Source organism: Scyliorhinus torazame, chromosome 6 (assembly GCF_047496885.1).
Source record: "Scyliorhinus torazame isolate Kashiwa2021f chromosome 6, sScyTor2.1, whole genome shotgun sequence".
In the NCBI taxonomy this organism is placed as follows: domain Eukaryota; kingdom Metazoa; phylum Chordata; class Chondrichthyes; order Carcharhiniformes; family Scyliorhinidae; genus Scyliorhinus; species Scyliorhinus torazame.
The window spans coordinates 57,073,255-57,088,802 of record NC_092712.1 but is presented as its reverse complement, the minus strand read 5'-3'; the positions used below and the strand labels follow the sequence as shown (position 1 = coordinate 57,088,802).

The window sequence follows — 15,548 nt, the reverse complement described above, 5'->3', positions numbered from 1 at the left end:
GCTGACCCCGAGGTTGACGTCCCTCCATTTCTCGTACCAGTGCAGCATTTGGATGCTCAATGCTCCAGCTAGTGCCTTCACTTAACTACACATGGCTAAACACACATTAAGCAGCAGTGAGGATTCCCCTCTATCAGTTCTATTTAGAGGGATCGTCAATTACTTGCAGATTGATTTCTACTGGCTGTTGTTACGACTGTAGAAATGTTTGGTGCTTTCTTGAGCTCTTCAAAGTTGCTTGAATCTACAGGGAGTGACAAGGCGGCTGAAGAAGGACTTTGTTCCTGACTTCAAGTCCTCTGCTTGAACCAGTTGCTTTTAGATGTGGATACAATAGTAGGCATTCTGCTTTGAGGAAATGCAGCATGACTGGGGGAATGAGCAGAGATGGCTCTGGAGGAGAAGAAAGACGGGAAGGGCTTTCAACAGAATATCCCCACCATATTTGCCTGGGATGTTCAGGAGTCAATTTTCTGAGCTAGACCTCAGCAAGGAACAATGTGCAGGACGTCTGTACTTTAGTGAGGGCAAGTTCATTGTAATCTGCCACAACCTTGAGCTCAGGACAGGGTGAGGACCACACTGCCAGTGACTGTGACGTTGGGCAATGGACATGAAGCTTTATGCTGCTGGCTCTTTCCAGGCTAGAACTAGAGACGTTTGCAACATCTCAGAATTTGCTGTGCACTGTTTTGTAAGAGAAGTCACTGATGCGCTGTTTTCAAAGAGAGCTGACTATATGAGCATACCAGCTTTGCGAGGATTGCAGGCATCAATCACCATGGTGCAATATGCCATTGAATGCATACACTTTATTTGGCAGGTGATGTATGTCAAAGCTAAGATGTACCATAACTGAGAAGGTTCTAACCCTCAATATTCAGCTGGTGTGCAAACATACTCAGCGCCCCATGAAGGTCAATGTTCAATATCCTGGCAGCAGTCAAGCTGCCTTCATTCTGTGATCGCCCGCTGCTATCTGAGTCGCTCTGCCAAACCTAAGGAGACTTCCGGCTAGGTGGCAAGGATGACCGCATGGCTGATGACTCCATACACGCGTTTGCATTGTGCATACAATGAAAGCCATGCTATTGCACTAAATGTGCTGAGGCACGCTGCCACTCACAACATTGTGAACACTGCTTGCATGCTGCAGTCATGTTAATTAGCACAATGGGCTGCACAATGTTGGCATGATGCCTGCATTGGAAGCAGCAGGCATGGGTTAATCCCGCAGTGCGATCCTTGCGCCTGTTCCCAGGGGCTTTCGCAATTAGTCACGGTTACTGTACAGAGGCGATCTGTAGGCTTGAAGTTTCTTGATAATATCATATTTTAAAAGGTTACTTCTGTGTGAGTATGAAGAAAACATTTACGTTTTGCTGCAACTATTGAACAAAAAAAAGGTTCCCCCACCTGACCCCATCTGGCAAATGCTGTTGTATTGAGGTTGCAAACCTCTTTCCCATAGACCATGTAAAATTTGTTCTGACATTCACGCTCTGGCTTGACTCACTCATTTTCGGCGGGTGGGAAAGCCGGTGGGGGAAAGAGTTCTCAACGGGAATTCCCAAACGGCTTTTACGTTGCCCCCCCCAGCAATGACATAATGGGATTACCACCATAACCCCGCCCCCCCCATGTGTGCCTGCATGTGGGAGGGGTTCCGCAAGGCCGTGTGGGGAGGGTGCCCCGTGTGCATGCGGGGTTGGTTTCTGTGTCCGTGGAGGGGATCCTTGTTTTTATTTTTTTGCAGTAGGGTGCCCTTTAGTAATGGTGCCCCAATTTCTTGAAGGCCGAGGTTGCTGGTGCCAGCATGATGTCGTGGGACCTGCCTGCATCATTTACTTGAACTACGTTTCAAAAGATCTGGAAGGTTAAGCCGACAGTGGAGCCAGCGGGCAGCACACCGGCTTTCCTGCCTGAGTTCAGACTTTGGGCACGATCAAACCCGAAAAGCTGCACCGAAGTGCAGTGTAGCTGATTGAAGCTGGGAGACTCCGCTCCTGGGATCTATCCGGCTTGCAACGCCTCGCGAGATCTAACCCGATCTCGCAAGACGTTGCGGTATGAATCCCACCAGCTGTGAGTGGGATCACCTTTAGGTAAATCTGTATATAAAGCGAGACGGCTAGCCTCACTTTAACATGCAGTATCCCGAGGTACCGGAGGCATTGGGATCTATCCTCTTTGTCTCGGCGAACTCGGGTGAGTTCCGTTCAGTACTGGTCTCCACAAACGGAAACCAGACGGAACCGCACTCTTGGGGATTTCCCAGGGGTGGTACCCTGGCATTGCTTGTGCCACCTGGGTGCCAGTCAGGCACTGCCAGGTTACGCAGGTGGCACAGCCAAGGTGCCCGGGTGGCAACCAGGGAGGCTTGGCTTCCCTCCCATAGTACGTTGGAGGCTTGGCGGGGTTGGGGGTCGCTTCGGGGACTTCGGAGAAAAGAGCCACAGCCTGTTCAAACTTACTGGATAATTATATTCTCTCACTGCTGGTGATTTTCTCTTGTGCCTCTATTTTATTTTTATAATACGGAAACCAGGGACGAGATTCTCTGGCAATGGAGGTGACCCACTGTTGGCCAGCGGTGGGATCATCTGGTGACCAGTCAGAAGGTCTCACCCCAGTACTCCAAGTGTGGTCTAACCAAGGTTCTTTCTGACCATTACACATCTTCTCCAGTGTTCAATCCCATTCCTCTAGAAATGAACTCCAACCCTTCCAATACCCAATTAACCCGTTACTTGTAGCGATTTCGTTTCACGGTTAGTTGTCTTGGGGTGGGATTTTCTGGCCCTTCCCGCCAGCAGGATATTCTGGTCCCGTTGATGGCCACCCCCCAGCCCCCTGCAGCGGGTTGCCCGGTGGCAGGACTTGCGGGAAAAACGGCGTAGACATCGGCAGGACTGGAAGATCCCCCTGGCGCCAATAGCGAGCCACTTCCGCCGCCGGAAAACACGTCGTGGGGGGGTGGGCTGGAAAATCCCAGCCTTCGTATCAATCACATTTGGTTGGAGTTTGTATCCTTGGGCTGATTTCTACCATCCCTCCCACCAGCAGAGTTTTCCAGTCCCACCAAAGCCAATGGGCTTTTGAACAGCTCGCCGCATTTTACAACCCCGACCCTGTCGCGATTGGGCTGTAAAACTCCGCCCCTTGTTTTGTGATTACAGTTCACGGTTTCAATTTAAACCAATGTACCATCTTTCCCCCCCGTGAGGAAAAACGGCCTCAGAGATACTTCATTTTTATGAAACAATAGCATTTTTTATAATTCGCCGCTACGAAACGTGATGGCTAAATTTGCCATCATTGCCCCAGGAATAACAACAGTGTACCCAGCCCTCCCCCGCTTTAATTGTACTGGACCCCATACGGTGCACGTATCACATCTCTGGTTAAATGACTTCAGGCTGCACAGCGTACGTAAGAAATTTAAAGCGAACAGATTGAAAGCTAAAATGTTGATATCAGAAATTAAATTAATGCAAGTGAGAATGAAAAAAAAATCTAATTAAAATAATTTGAAAAATGGTTTTAAAATTGGTCTTGACACCGGCATTTACCAAGCTGTCATCAATGATACTGCAAGCTACACATTCAGATCAAGTGTTTAGAAACAAGCAGTGTGGTTTTTTTTTTGAAAGCTGGGAACTAGTATTGACAAGCTGCTAATAGGCATATACACAAGACTGAAAATGCGTACCCTTCTTGGCTAATTACCAGGCTCTTCTACAGTAGAATGGTATAATCTGCGGAACTCCCAGCATGCGCTTTGATAAAGGGAAAAAAAGCCATTAATTTCTCCATATTGTAACCTAGATCAGAGTTGAGACATACACAGTTCCTTTCAGGGTAGAATAACCGCTATTAGCAGCACTGGCAAGATTATTCCTCTGAAGCTGCATGCTTAATTACATAGAATACTGCATAAATTGTCAAGTGCAAAGAATAATTTTGATAAATTAAAATACTAATTAAATAGGCCTTTGCAGAATTTTGAGAACATTATAGGGTTCAATTCTTTCAGCCTATTTGCATATCCTTCATCTGGTGAATTTTATTTTTAAAAAAGACTTTTTTCTGCACACAGGCGCATTCAAGAAAGATTCACACAACAATATAATTTGGTTAAAGGTTTAGTAATGTGCTGTGTTATGGGCCAGGGTTTAGAGAACCCCAAAGTGAATCATGGAGTTCACCTGACCCACAACTTTTAATAGATTGTGGTATGGGGAGCACACGGCCCACTCTACAGGTGTGGTACAGCAGAAATGGAAAAGTATTTTTTAAAGCATAACAATGTTTATTCTATGAACTCAAGTTAACCTTTTTAAAACATACAGTGAACATCTTAGCAACCATCAATTCAAATACAACCCCCAAAGAATACAACACTAAGTAATCCTTAATAACTTCCCAAACAACATCCAGAAGACAAAAGAAACACCTTTTAACAGAAGCACATTAGGTTTACATTCACTACTGAGAACATTTATAATTCAGAATTCACCAAATGATCAAGAGATAGTCTTTTCATGGCAGAGAAAACAGCAGTACACCTGCTTTGTCTGGCTTCAGCTCCAAGACTGAAAACGAAACTAAAACACACCCTGCAGCAAACAGCCTAAAATAAAAGTAAAAAGCTGACAGACAGCCCAGCTCCACCCACACTCTGACATCACTGATAAACACCAATTTCTTAAAGGTACATTTCTTAAACACCCATTTATTAAAGGTACTCTCACATGACACCTCCCCCCAAGAAAAAAAAAAATACCATCAACTTCAAGATGGTTTCATTTTTCACCTTTTCACTATCCTTTAAGAAATGCACACAGTAAATATACTTTTTCGTTTCAAAATTTTAAGCATACTCTCAATCTCTTTGTTAACCTGTGCCAATTTTAAAGGGTTAAGTCTATATGGATGTTGTTTGATTGGAACAGCATTTCCCACACCTACATCATGTATAGCCATTGTAGTACTTCCCAATTTATCTCCACAAACGTGCCCATGTAATATCAATAACTCTTTCAGGTCAGTTTGCTTTTCTCTGGAAGGTAACCCAACAATTTAGCCCAATTTTGAAGAACATCTTCGTCTTCCAATTTAATTTGAAGCATGTCAAATTCACAGTCATCTGGATTTGGTTTGTCACTTTGAGTTAGAATCATTAAAACCTCCTTTTTCTCTCCTTCCCTTTCAAAGTACCTTTTAAGAATATTCACATGACACACTTGGTGAGTCTTCCTTCTATCTGGTGTTTTTACCACACAATTCACCTCACTTAATTTCCTTTCAATCTGGTAAGGTCCACAAAACCTAGCTTTTAAAGGTACACCTACCACTGGTAACAATACTCAAACTTTATCTCCACTGGCAAAACTACGAACTTTGGATTTCTTGTCCGCTACCCGTTTCATCACATTTTGTGCAACTTTTAAATGTTGTCTAGCCAATTCACTTGCTCTATTTAATCGTTCCCTAAAATTTGGCACGTAATCCAATAATATAATTTCCGATTTCTCACTCACCAATTTTTCCTTAATCAATTTAAGTGGTCCTCTTGCCTCATGACCAAACATTAGTTCAAAAGGGCTAAATTTGGTTGATTCATTAGGTTCATCCCTAATTGCAAACAGTACGAATGGAATTCCTTTATCCCAATCTCTGGATAATCATGACAATGAGCCCTCAACATTGTCTTTAATGTCTCATGTCACCTTTCTAACACTTCCTGCGATTCTGGATGATACGCAGCTGATATAAATAGTTTTATTCCAAAGCTATCCATAACTTCTTTGAATAATCTCGAGGTAAATTTTGATCCTTGATCCGATTGTATTTCTGTAGGTAGTCCATATCTAGTAAAGAATTTAAGTAACTCCTCCACAACCTTTTTAGCTGTAATATTACATACTGGAATGGCCTCTGGAAACCGAGTAGACACATCCATTATAGTCAAAAGATATTGATTCCCACTTTTTGTTTTAGGAAGCGGTCCTACGCAATCAATTAGGACCCGTGTAAAAGGTTTCTCAAATGCTGGAATGGGTATCAAGGGCGCTGGTTTTATCACTGCTTGAGGTTTCCCTATCACTTGACATGTGTGACCTGTTTGACAAAATTTAACTACACTTTATGTAGTCCAGGTCAATAAAAATGTTTTCGTACTTTGGCTTGAGTTTTCCTTACTCCCAAATGACCTCCCACTGGTACCTCATGTGCAACTCGCAACACCTCCTTTCTATACCCTACTGGCAATACTACTTGATGAACTTCTGCCCACTTTTCATCCGCCCGCACATGTCAAGGTCTCCATTTTCTCATCAAGACATCACTTTTACGGTAATAACACTCTGGTATCCACTCAGATTCCTCTTCCATGTATGCTTTCTGATACATCCGTTTTATTTCTATATCTTTCTGTTGTAACTCCGCCAATTTTCCTGAACTAAAAATATCCACCTCATCTTCCACCTGTTCTTGTTCTTTTTCAACCATCTGATCAAAAATCGTTTCTGATAATTGCACTTCAACTTCATCTTCACTCTTTGATTTCTCCTCTTGTCTTAACCTGTAACTTTGCGACCGGGTTACTACACAATCCGGAAAAACCCCAGGATATTCATCCTTCAACACTTCAGTTCTCTGATTTTGCACTGGCTTATCAACAACAGTAGGCATCACTCCCACCTGCGATCTAGCTATATCATTACCCAAGATAAACTGTATTCCTGGACAATATAGTTTCTCTATTACTCCTACTACCACTTCACCACTCTTCACTGGACTTTCCAACTTTACCTTATATAATGGAGCACTACTCTTCTCACCCTGAATTCCACATATTACCACCTTTTCTGGCAACATTCTTCCCAGACTACATAACTCCTCATCTCTTACCATTAAAGATTGACGAGCTCCCGTTTCTCTTAAAATTGTGACTTCTTTGCCTGCTCCTCCTGAAACACATGAGTAAACTTTACCCACATAAGTAAATTCTTTAAAGAGATCTGGCACCTTCTTATCAATCACCTCTTGAATCAGGCTGTACAATCTTTTGCACCTCCTTCGCTTCACTTGGGCTTTCCTTTCCCACTTTAACAAACCCCACTGTCTTATCCTGTTTTACCACATCAGCCTTCCCGCGCTTTTCTTCAACCACCGACTTTACATGGCCTAGTTTATTACAGGGAAAACATTTGAAACTTTTCATTTCTTTTCCACCCTCCTGGATTTCTTTTTTAATCTGAGGTACACTCTCCTTATTATCTCCCATCCGATCACCTTTACTTTTACCACTTGAGTATTTCTCATGTCCCCAGTTTCTATCCCTCACAGGCTGAAACTGATGTTGGAAAACAAGCTTTGATTTATGAACTAATTCATAATCAACTGCTATTTCTGCTGCTAACCTCGCAGTTTTAACCCTCTGCTCTTTCACATGAGTTCTCACTACATCAGGAATTGAACTTTTAAACTCCTCCAAAAGCATAATTTCTCTGAGAGCTTCATACGTTTGGTCTATTTTCAAAGCCCTTATCCACCTATCAAAATTACTCTGTTTGAGCCTTTCAAACTCCATGTATGTTTGACCAAATTCTTGCCTTAACTTTCTAAACCTTTGTCTGTTATCTTCAGGCACTGCTTCATAAGCACCTAAGATGGATTTTTTCACCTCCTCATACGTCCCAGATACCTCCTCCAGTAGTGATGCAAACACTTCACTAGCCCTACCTATCAGCTTTGTTTGAATCAGTAATACTCACATGTCCTGTGGCCATTTCATTTGTTTAGCCACCTTCTCAAATGAAATGAAAAAGGCTTCCACCTCCTTCTCGTCAAACCTTGGCAATGCTTGAACATATTTAAATAGATCCCCACCAAGCCTTCGACTTTGATGCTCTTTCTCAATATCCTCATCTCTATCTACCAACTGTACGTTTCCCTTTACGTCTGCCAATTTTAACTGACTGTCACGTTTCATGGCCATTTTCTGAAGTTCAAACTCTCTCTCTTTATCCTTTTTCCTGATCTGTATCTCCCTTTCTCTTTCTTTTTGTTCTGCTAGGGCTATTCTTTCTTTTCTCCTTTCTTCTCTCTCCTTTTCTTTTTCCTCTCTCTCTCTTTTTTCCCCCTCTCTTTCGTATTCAAGCTGTTTTAATTCTTTCTCATGTTCCATTTGTTTAATATGTAACTGAATGTTTGCCATTTCCAATGAGTCAAACTGTATCTCAGGCAACTTTAAGTGCTTAGCTACCGCCATAATTACCTCATCTTTTTGCATTTTGTCAGGTAATGGTAACTGCAATGTTTTCGCCAAACCTAACAGTCTGCTTTTAGTCTCTGTCCGTAAGGTACAGTGTGTGACCGTCTCCACCCCCAAAAACTTCAGAGCATCTGAAAGAGCCATTTTCCACAACACACTCCCACTTAAACTAGAATACCACACCTGAAAAGCAACCACAATATGCTCACCCCTCACTGTCTTTAAGTTCACTAAGCCAATCCAATAGATATACTTTTATCCCGGCCGAGCCCCCAATTTGTTATGGGCCAGGGTTTAGAGAACCCCAAAGTGTATCATGGCGTTCACCTGACCCACAACTTTTAATAGATTGTGGTATGGGAGCACACGGCCCACCCTACAGGTGTGGTAAGCAGAAATGGAAAAGTATTTTTTAAAGCAAAACAATGTTTACTCACTGAACTCAAGTTAACCTTTTTAAAACATACAGTGAACATCTTAGCAACCATCAATTCAAACACAACCTTCAAAGAATACAGCACTAAGTAATCCTTAATAACTTCCCAAACAACATCCAAAAGACAAAAGCAACACCTTTTAACTGAAGCACATTAGGTTTACATTCACTACTGAGAACATTTATAATTCAGAATTCACCAAATGATCAAGAGATAGTCTTTTCATGGCAGAGAAAACAGCAGTACACCTGCTTTGTCTGGCTTCAGCTCCAAGACTGAAAACAAAACTAAAACACACCCTGCAGCAAACAGCCTAAAACGAAAGTAAAAAGCTGACACAGCCCAGCTCCACCCACACTCTGACATCACTGATAAACACCCATTTCTTAAAGGTACATTTCTTAAACACCCATTTCGCACAGGTACTCTCACATGACAGCTGTTTCCATTTGCTATTCTACATGTTTATTCCTTGTCGTTCTAATTGTCTGTTTTGAAAGTGTTGGGTGATTAATTAACTGGCCAGGCCTAATATGTATTTCAGATAATCTCCATTTTAATTACAAGACATAAAATGCATTGAGTTTAGAAAATGTCTGTTTTACTTACTGCGTGTGATTTGTTAGCACAGTTTTATGTACACAGAAATAAGTTATTAAATGACACAAGGTATGATTTAAATCTCTCTTCCCTCAAACAAATGAATGACTCTGCTGCCTTTTTATATGAGGAATTCGAAGTTTCAGCATTTTTTCTGGAAAGGAATTATAGGAGGGAAATTTTTTCCGTGTTTCTGTGGCTATTTTACATAGGGTAGAAGCTTCTCTACGCAGTTTCCATATCAGAAAATGTCAAATGATCACCTAATATTTATCTATCCTCATATGTTTGTTTGATGGCACTGGCCTGCTCCCACATAGGATAACAGCATATAAAGCACACTCACTCGATACTTATTCCACTACTGACTAGATCGCCATCAGTTCCTCTTTTTGAGGAATCAATTGGCACACGTGCAATCTTTACGGTCCCCTGTCGGTGGGCTTGCAGGTCACGTGGGCCCCAAAATTCCTTGGGATGACATTCCCGCCACCCTCCAACCTGCCCCCCGATTAAGTCTGCAATTCTACATAAGGGCAAGGCCTAGGAAGCCCACCTATCCAAATTTGGACGGAGTTCCGATTTCAACGCTTCGCGGGACTTTGTGTATCCCGCAAGGCGTGAAGGCTGCCGGGTGGCACAAGGGAGACCTCTCCCAGGATTTACTGGCCGCATTGTGCTCTCGCTCGAGCGCAACACGGCCACTGGATCGTGTGCTTAGTCATTTTGTGGGAGAATTCCGCCCAATGTTTCGAGCCCAAAATAACTTCTTCGGACCCCAAGAGGAAGAGTCATGGTGGTTCTGAAGAAATCATGTGCATTTGAAACATTGGGTGGGATTTTCCAGCCACTGCCTCTGACAGGATCTTCCAGTCGCGCCATAGATGACCACATGCGGCGGGTTCTCCGGAGGCAGGACAGGCCAGGCTCGCAAAATTGGGACCGGAAGATCTCGCCGGCAGCCAATGGGGAGCCACCTCCATCATCAGAAAACATGCCACGGTGAGGGGCTGGAAGGTCCCGCTCATAAACTCTGTTTCTCTCACCACAGATGCTGCCAGACCTACTGGGTTTTTTCCGGCACTTTCTGTTTTAATTTCATATATCCTGAATCAAGTTGCTTCCACTTTGGTTTTTGGCCCTTAAAAAGACCTGATTCAATAATTGCAAAAGGAAATTCAGAATGTCAACTTTAAAACTTTAGTGACTATTGCTCAATATGAAAGTTGGTCTACCAGGGCATGTTCCTACCCATGCATTCATGGTGTTGTTTTCAAGTTTGGTTTTTCAAGACATAATGTATGTTTGTAACTCTTCAGGACCTCAGTACACCAAGACACAGTCTTTTGCTCTAAAATTGCACTCATTTTGTCCTTTCCAAAAACATCCCTGACGATCTGTCAAGCTGATACACCCAGCGGGTGGCTTTTACTCTTGCCTATTCTGATGCTGCACACATTTCCCATAATGATGACGCTGCTCCAGATTTTCTCGATTTTGACCTTTCTCCTCCATCTTAAACCCCCGCCCCCCCCCCCCCCCCCTTCTACCTTCCTTTTTAAAAAATATCCCAATACATGTGTTGCTTCAATGCAAACACCCCCCACCCCCACCCCGCCCCTCTCACACCAGGCCATCTGTTTTTGTTCTTAAAGTTGCTACTTTTTGTTGCAGTTTCTGTCATGATATTCAGGTGCAAACATACATACATACTGATGGACAGATCAACGGGCCAATCAATACACACACAACACCACAGCCAATCACAGGCAAGAGCCAATCACAGGCAAGAGCATACACACTATAAAACGGGGAACACGACACTTCCCGCGCATTCGAGCAGGAGACAGCTCAGGGCACAGAGCTCACAGCAAAGCGCTCAGACATTCACCATGTGCTGAGTGCTTCTCCAATATAGTGTTAGGGATAGGTCCACAGATTCAAGGGTAATGAACGAACCACAGTAACCAGTTTACCATTGTAAATATTGTTAGTAATAAAACTGAGTTGTACCATCCGCAACCGTGTTGGTTCGTCTATGTAGCAGAGAGCACCCAACACGACAGTTTCTACATTCTCCCACCTTTTCAGTTCTGACGAAGAGTCCAAGGACTCGAAATGTTAATGCTGTTTCTCGCCTGGTAGATGCTGGCAGACCTGTTGAGCTTTTCCGCGCCCTCTGCTATTGTTCCATTGTACCTTCCTCTATACACATGACTCCGTTTTAAACTTATCTCACTCTTTCTTTCTTTGCAGTGATCAACAAAGAAAAACTGGAAAAAGGAACAGGATTAAAAATCTTACAAACTGGCATGAGTGAAGTAAGTTGAAATTTGTTTCAATGGGGAGGGTGTTATAAACCTGAACGTGTCCAGTCAACATCCGTGACGTCGAATGTCTGCCGGCTTTCAGTAGCATTTTCATAAATGCGGTTCATTTCAGGTTCCAAGCTGTGGCATTGGAGAATTCCGATATACTTCTGAATATATTTTGAAACAGAACTCTTGGCACTTAAGGAATTAATATGCCTGTTGTCCAGTGATAGCACTCAGATTGCACTATGTAAATGGGCCTTCGCCTTGCAACACTGCAAACTATGTGGCACAATTACTGGAATGACACAAAAAAGCTCTCTGGTGGTATTTTCCCGCAATTCCCGCTGGCAGGGTCCTCTGGTCCTGCTGATGGCGACCCTCCGTTGCGTGGGAAACCTGTGAACATTGGGAAGCCCCGTTGATAGTGGCGGGACCAGAACATCTGCCACTAGCCAATGGCGGGCACCTCTGTTGGTACAATACATGACCTGTGGTGGGGGGTGAGGGCAGCGGAAGATCCTACCCCTCGTGCCTCGCAAAGAATTTACACCAAAGCTGCTGGCAGTCTGCCCAGCTGGTCTGGGTCTTCTTTACGTTTCACAAGACTCTTCTCCCTTCCTAATGCATCTCAATTTTCAGCGGACTGAATATTTTAGTTAACAGTCGAGCCCCACATGGGCTGAAAGTGCAAACTGACACCACCCTGCAGCCATGGGACACTAGTGGGGCAATATTTTGCCAGCAGCAACCAATTATTTGGCCACCACTGGGGTCAGCATCCAACTCAGGATGATGGCCCGCCACAAAGAGCTGCCAATCAGGGCCGGCAGCTCGGCAACCTCATCAATGCAACCACTCGCAGTGACTATTGCTGAGTTGTATCACCAGTGCCAAAGTCTCCTAGAAGTCTTATAAGTATCTTTGGGGAAGTTTAGGGTCAGGCTGCAATCGATCAGGGTGGTCATGTCGCGGTGTAGCTGGCTGTCATTGGCACAGGCGGGAGGAAAAAGTGGTTGAAATATCAGCTGATGATTCACTATGAGCCCATGTCATGCTGCTGGCACAGAGTAGTTCAATACACCCCTCAAAAAAATAGACAGCGACATTCGCTACCAGTGAGCTGCAAAGCAAATCATCCGCTCATCCGCTGGATTCTCCGCCGAAGGGATCCTCCGTTTCGCCGGCAGCACACCTACGCTCCAGATTTCCCGACGTCGTCGGGGTGCCCACAATGGGAAGCCCCATTGGCCCATTGCCAGGATGGAGAATCCCGCTGCTGGCGGGGGCGTTCCACACCACAAAACGGGTGCGGCGGGATGGAGAATCCCGCCCCATAAGTCTAACAGTTATTCATTTGATTGAGTCTGAGTGGTCTTCCTAGTGCTGTTTAATCAACTTTAGTCGGACAAATGCAGTAGATCAGTAGTGTGCTTTTAACATAATCAAGTGACAAGTGGATCCAGTGACAGTAACAGGCTGCGTGTCATCCTCGGATGGTTATGCTGGGTCGGGTGCGATATGCTGGAGCTAACTTACTGCAATCCATTGCATCTGCCCAGATGCTGAAAAATGATTTTAAACCTACAAGTTTCTTGGTCCCTTTTGACTGCCAGCTGGAACTGTCCCTCAAATTGGGCCCTTATGCATATTAAAAGGGTCTAAGGCCAGTAAAGATTGTGGGAGTGAATCTCCGCTCCTGCACACTGAAATCGGGAATACCGCTAGGCCGGAGAATCCTGCCTCGGCCCAGAAACGGGACCCGCGCCAGGCAACAGACCCATCGCGGTTCTCGGGTCCCACCACTTTGTAAACCTCCACTTTTCAATCTCATTAGTGAGCTTGAACCCCGATGCTTAGCTCTCTCGCTGTGCTCCACTCACCCCCCACACACACACAGCGTGTACTCCACTGGGTAGGCTTTGGTACACGTCATGACAAGCTCAGACCTGGCGTGATGGACCCTGAGGGGGGTCAAGGTGGTAAGTCCATTGCCCATGTGCCCCTCTGCTATGGCGGGGCTGTAGAGGGAGGGTCCCCCAAGGGTTCTTGGTGTTGGGTGGGCTCGGGCTGGGGGTAAGGCTATGAACTTGGGACTCTCCCCCAGACTGGGAGTCCCATTTCTGGAATGCCCCTTCTAGCCCTGGACAACCTGAAGATCATTATTAGCATAGTGATTTCAGGCAGCTCTTGTTCAAAATAATCATCCTCGCCTGTAAACCGTGAAAACTTTGAAGTGTCCATCTCACTTTGAACTGCTCTGCCTGACAGCTGACCGTAAGAGCAACTGAAAGCACTTAGCATTTTTGAAATTGCCAGAAGCTGTCAATTAGAACAAGGACATTTATAAACAGCGTAGTTAGGATCAATGGAGGGGTACTTCAGATGCAGGGAAAGATAAAGAAATAAACCTCCTGCCTGCTGTGTATGACCATTAAGCTGTCAATCAAAGGCTAGCTAAAGGTACTGCACTGTGAAATTGAATACAAATAATTTTAAAGTATCTCGGGGGATTTCAAAGCTTTTCAAGAGTTGTGAGCTTTCTAGGAAGGCTCAGATTTCAAAAAACTGCAGTGTTAAATGCATGGTGCTGAGTGAGCAGATGTGAACATAGAACATAGAACATTACAACGCAGTACAGGCCCTTTGGCCCTTGATGTTGCACCGACCTATGAAACCACGCTAAAGCCCATCTACACTATTCCCTTATCATCCATATGTCTATCCAATGACCATTTGAATGCCCTTAGTGTTGGCGAGTCCACTACTGTTGCAGGCAGGGCATTCCACGCCCTTACTACTCCCTGAGTAAAGAACCTACCTCTGACATCTGTCCTATATCGATCTCCCCTCAATTTAAAGCTATGTCCCCTCATGCTAGACATCACCATCCGAGGAAAAAGACTCTCACTGTCCACCCTATCCAATCCTCTGATCATCTTGTATGCCTCAATTAAGTCACCTCTTAACCTTCTTCTCTCTAACAAAAACAGCCTCAAGTCCCTCAGCCTTTCTGTAGCGCACAAAGACTCCGAGAGACGAATAGAGTGAAGTCGATGAGGCTTTATTAAGCGTGACTGTTCCCCCGCAGTTCAGTAGTAGACTGCCTGCGGGGGAGGACTCCTGGTACTTATACTCCGCCTTCAGGGCGGAGCTAGAAGTCAACGTCCAACCAGGACCCGGGATCTGTCAGCCAATGACATCACGGCTTCACAGTCCCACATGACCCCTAATGCATACTACCACATTCACCCCTTGTTAAAAATGAACCCGGCGGGGTGATGCTTCGCATGGTGGTAAGGGTTTACAAGGCTGGTCCTGGGAGGAAAACGTTCGCATGTTATTACAGTATGTACAAGGTTTTTTTTGTTTCGAACTATTTACAGTAATCGTCAGGAAAAAAAGACAAAATGTTCTCGTTAAAAGTCCACATATTGTAGTGTTAGATCGACGCCACGAGCCGGTCGGGCGGTCTGGTCGTCCGTGTCGATCGCCTCGGCCCCGGTGGTGGTGGTGGTGCTTGTTCCGGTGTTGTCGTCTCCGGGAGCCTTACGGTTTCAGCTTGGGCTTCACTCCTGGTCGGGCCTGGGAGGAGGACCGATCCTCCTGGGAAGGGGGCGGTCGCGGGGTGCGGCGGTGGCAGGAAGGGGGTGATTGGTGTCGGGGGGGTGTGTGTGTTGCCGGCGGGCGCCAGATCTCGCAGGGAGACCGTGTCCTGTCGGCCGTCGGGGTACTCCACGTAAGCGTACTGCGGGTTCGCGTGAAGGAGGTGAACCCTTTCGACCAACGGGTCCGACTTGTGCGCCCGCACATGTTTTCGGAGCAAGATGGGTCCTGGGGCCGCCAGCCAGGTCGGCAGCGACGTTCCAGAGGAGGACTTCCTGGGGAAGACAAGGAGGCGCTCATGGGGCGTTTGGT

At 45.1% G+C, this 15,548-nt stretch overlaps 1 protein-coding gene across 2 annotated transcripts in view; it reads left to right on the top strand.

Annotated features, from left to right (window-relative positions):
• ptprn2 (protein tyrosine phosphatase receptor type N2) overlaps positions 1-15,548 on the top strand; it is a 1,583,832-nt gene that overhangs the window by 1,059,677 nt on the left and 508,607 nt on the right. For both annotated transcript variants that reach the window (XM_072508225.1, XM_072508226.1), the window contains exon 12: positions 11,575-11,639. In XM_072508225.1, the coding sequence (XP_072364326.1) occupies positions 11,575-11,639 (65 nt within the window). The remainder of the gene's footprint in view (positions 1-11,574; positions 11,640-15,548) is intronic.